The sequence below is a fragment of the Sphaeroforma arctica genome (genome assembly GCF_001186125.1).
Source record: "Sphaeroforma arctica JP610 unplaced genomic scaffold supercont1.6483, whole genome shotgun sequence".
NCBI classification, from domain to species: Eukaryota; class Ichthyosporea; order Ichthyophonida; genus Sphaeroforma; species Sphaeroforma arctica.
In genome coordinates this window covers 1-1,644 of record NW_014034075.1, presented here as the reverse complement: position 1 = coordinate 1,644, position 1,644 = coordinate 1, and the positions used below count along the sequence as shown (strand labels likewise).

General features: G+C 41.5%; 1 protein-coding gene across 1 annotated transcript; it reads left to right on the top strand.

Moving 5' to 3' along the window:
* Positions 1-476: 476 nt before the first annotated feature.
* SARC_15639 (hypothetical protein) lies at positions 477-1,639 on the top strand (the record flags this gene model as incomplete). The annotated part of the gene is made up of 2 exons (XM_014290244.1): positions 477-565; positions 1,460-1,639. Coding segments are annotated over exons 1-2 (236 nt in total), but the record flags the coding sequence as incomplete, so codon positions are not given.
* Between the last annotated feature and the right edge of the window lie 5 nt (positions 1,640-1,644).

Sequence of the window (1,644 nt, the reverse complement as noted above, 5' to 3'; positions counted from 1 at the left end):
GTATGTATGTATTCATGTGTGTATGTATGTATGTATGTACCTATGTATGTATGTATGTATTCATGTTTGTATGTATGTGTGTATGTATGTATGTACCTATGTATGTATGTATGTAAATAGGTATGAATGTATGTATGCACGTATGTATGTATGAATGCATGCATTCATGCATGCATGCATGCATGTATGTATGTATGTATATATGTATGTACGTATGTATGCATGATGTACGTATCTATACATGCATACATACATACAAGCATGTATAGCCCTCATCACTATCCATTTCTATTGTCTCAAAACACACAAAAAACAACACTTATCACTTTGTATATACACTCATTCACATCATATGCTAACATCTCCGCACATACCTTGTACCAAGACAGCCCCTCATCATGTACATAGAGACTTCGTCTGCTTGGCCCTGTCACTTGGCGCCCTTTATGTGGTCCACTGGGTTTATCCTGACGTTTGGCTCTTTGTTTATCAAAACTTATCGCGTGCGTATGATCTTTAGATCGTCTGTGAAGAAACTCTACAGCGGTATCAAGTGCAGCAACAAGTATGTGGCTGTACGTGTAAGCATATACGATCTTGTGTATAGACGGTTATGTGGCTGTACGCGTAAACATATACGATCTTGTGTATAGTCGGTTATGTGGCTGTATGCGTAAGCATATACGGTCACGTATATATAGACAGTTGTGTGCACTTGTTTGCGTACTACTACGTGGTGAGGTGATGAGGGATGTACCTATTGGTGTATGTGTACGCACTCAAGGGTGCGTATGAAGAATGTGGGTATGCCATCACATAATATCTACTGCGGCGATCGATACTATTTGTATGTGATGTTTGTACACATCACTTCCTGTGTCGCAACCACGTATAACTGACGATATGAACCATACAACATGTACTTGTTCCTTTGCTGTACTATAAGTATACCGACAAACAGCAACCCGGCCTGTGATCAGTCCTTAAGCATTGTACTTGCACCTATGGGATGTGTGTGCACCCATGATTGCTACATATAGCACTATCGAGTGGTTGTTACATATAGTACTATCGAGTGGTTGATACATATAGTGCTATCGAGTGGTTGTTACATATAATACTATCGAGTGGTTGTTACATATAGTACTATCGAGTGGTTGTTACATATAGTACTACCGAGTGGTTGTTACATATAGTACTATCGAGTGGTTGTTACAGATATTGCAATCGAGTGGCAGGTGCACTCTCACATGGGCTTTCGAACGGTCCATCGGATTGGATTGCGCTTATGACTGTGTGTGTGTGTGCTCGCACACACGTGTTATAAAAAAACGTATGTAACGTATCTGTACAGCGGTAAAAACCTATCATACACTTGCCAGGCCCTTCTCGTAGCTTTCGCTTCCCTGTTTGTACACTATACACACTAAACCCTAAACCTTACACCCTTAATGATCAGAGAGCTCCTGACCAAGCTCAGCATCTTGTTGGTGATCAACGGTCTAGCCCAACTGGCTATCGGTTTCACCGATCAATTCGTCAAGACCTCTTATGTGGTTGAGGACACTGTTTGGCTTGCATGTAAGCAGACATGGGGTCTGTTGTCGGTGACGCTGTCGCAGGCCTGTTTGATGATGGTAAGTA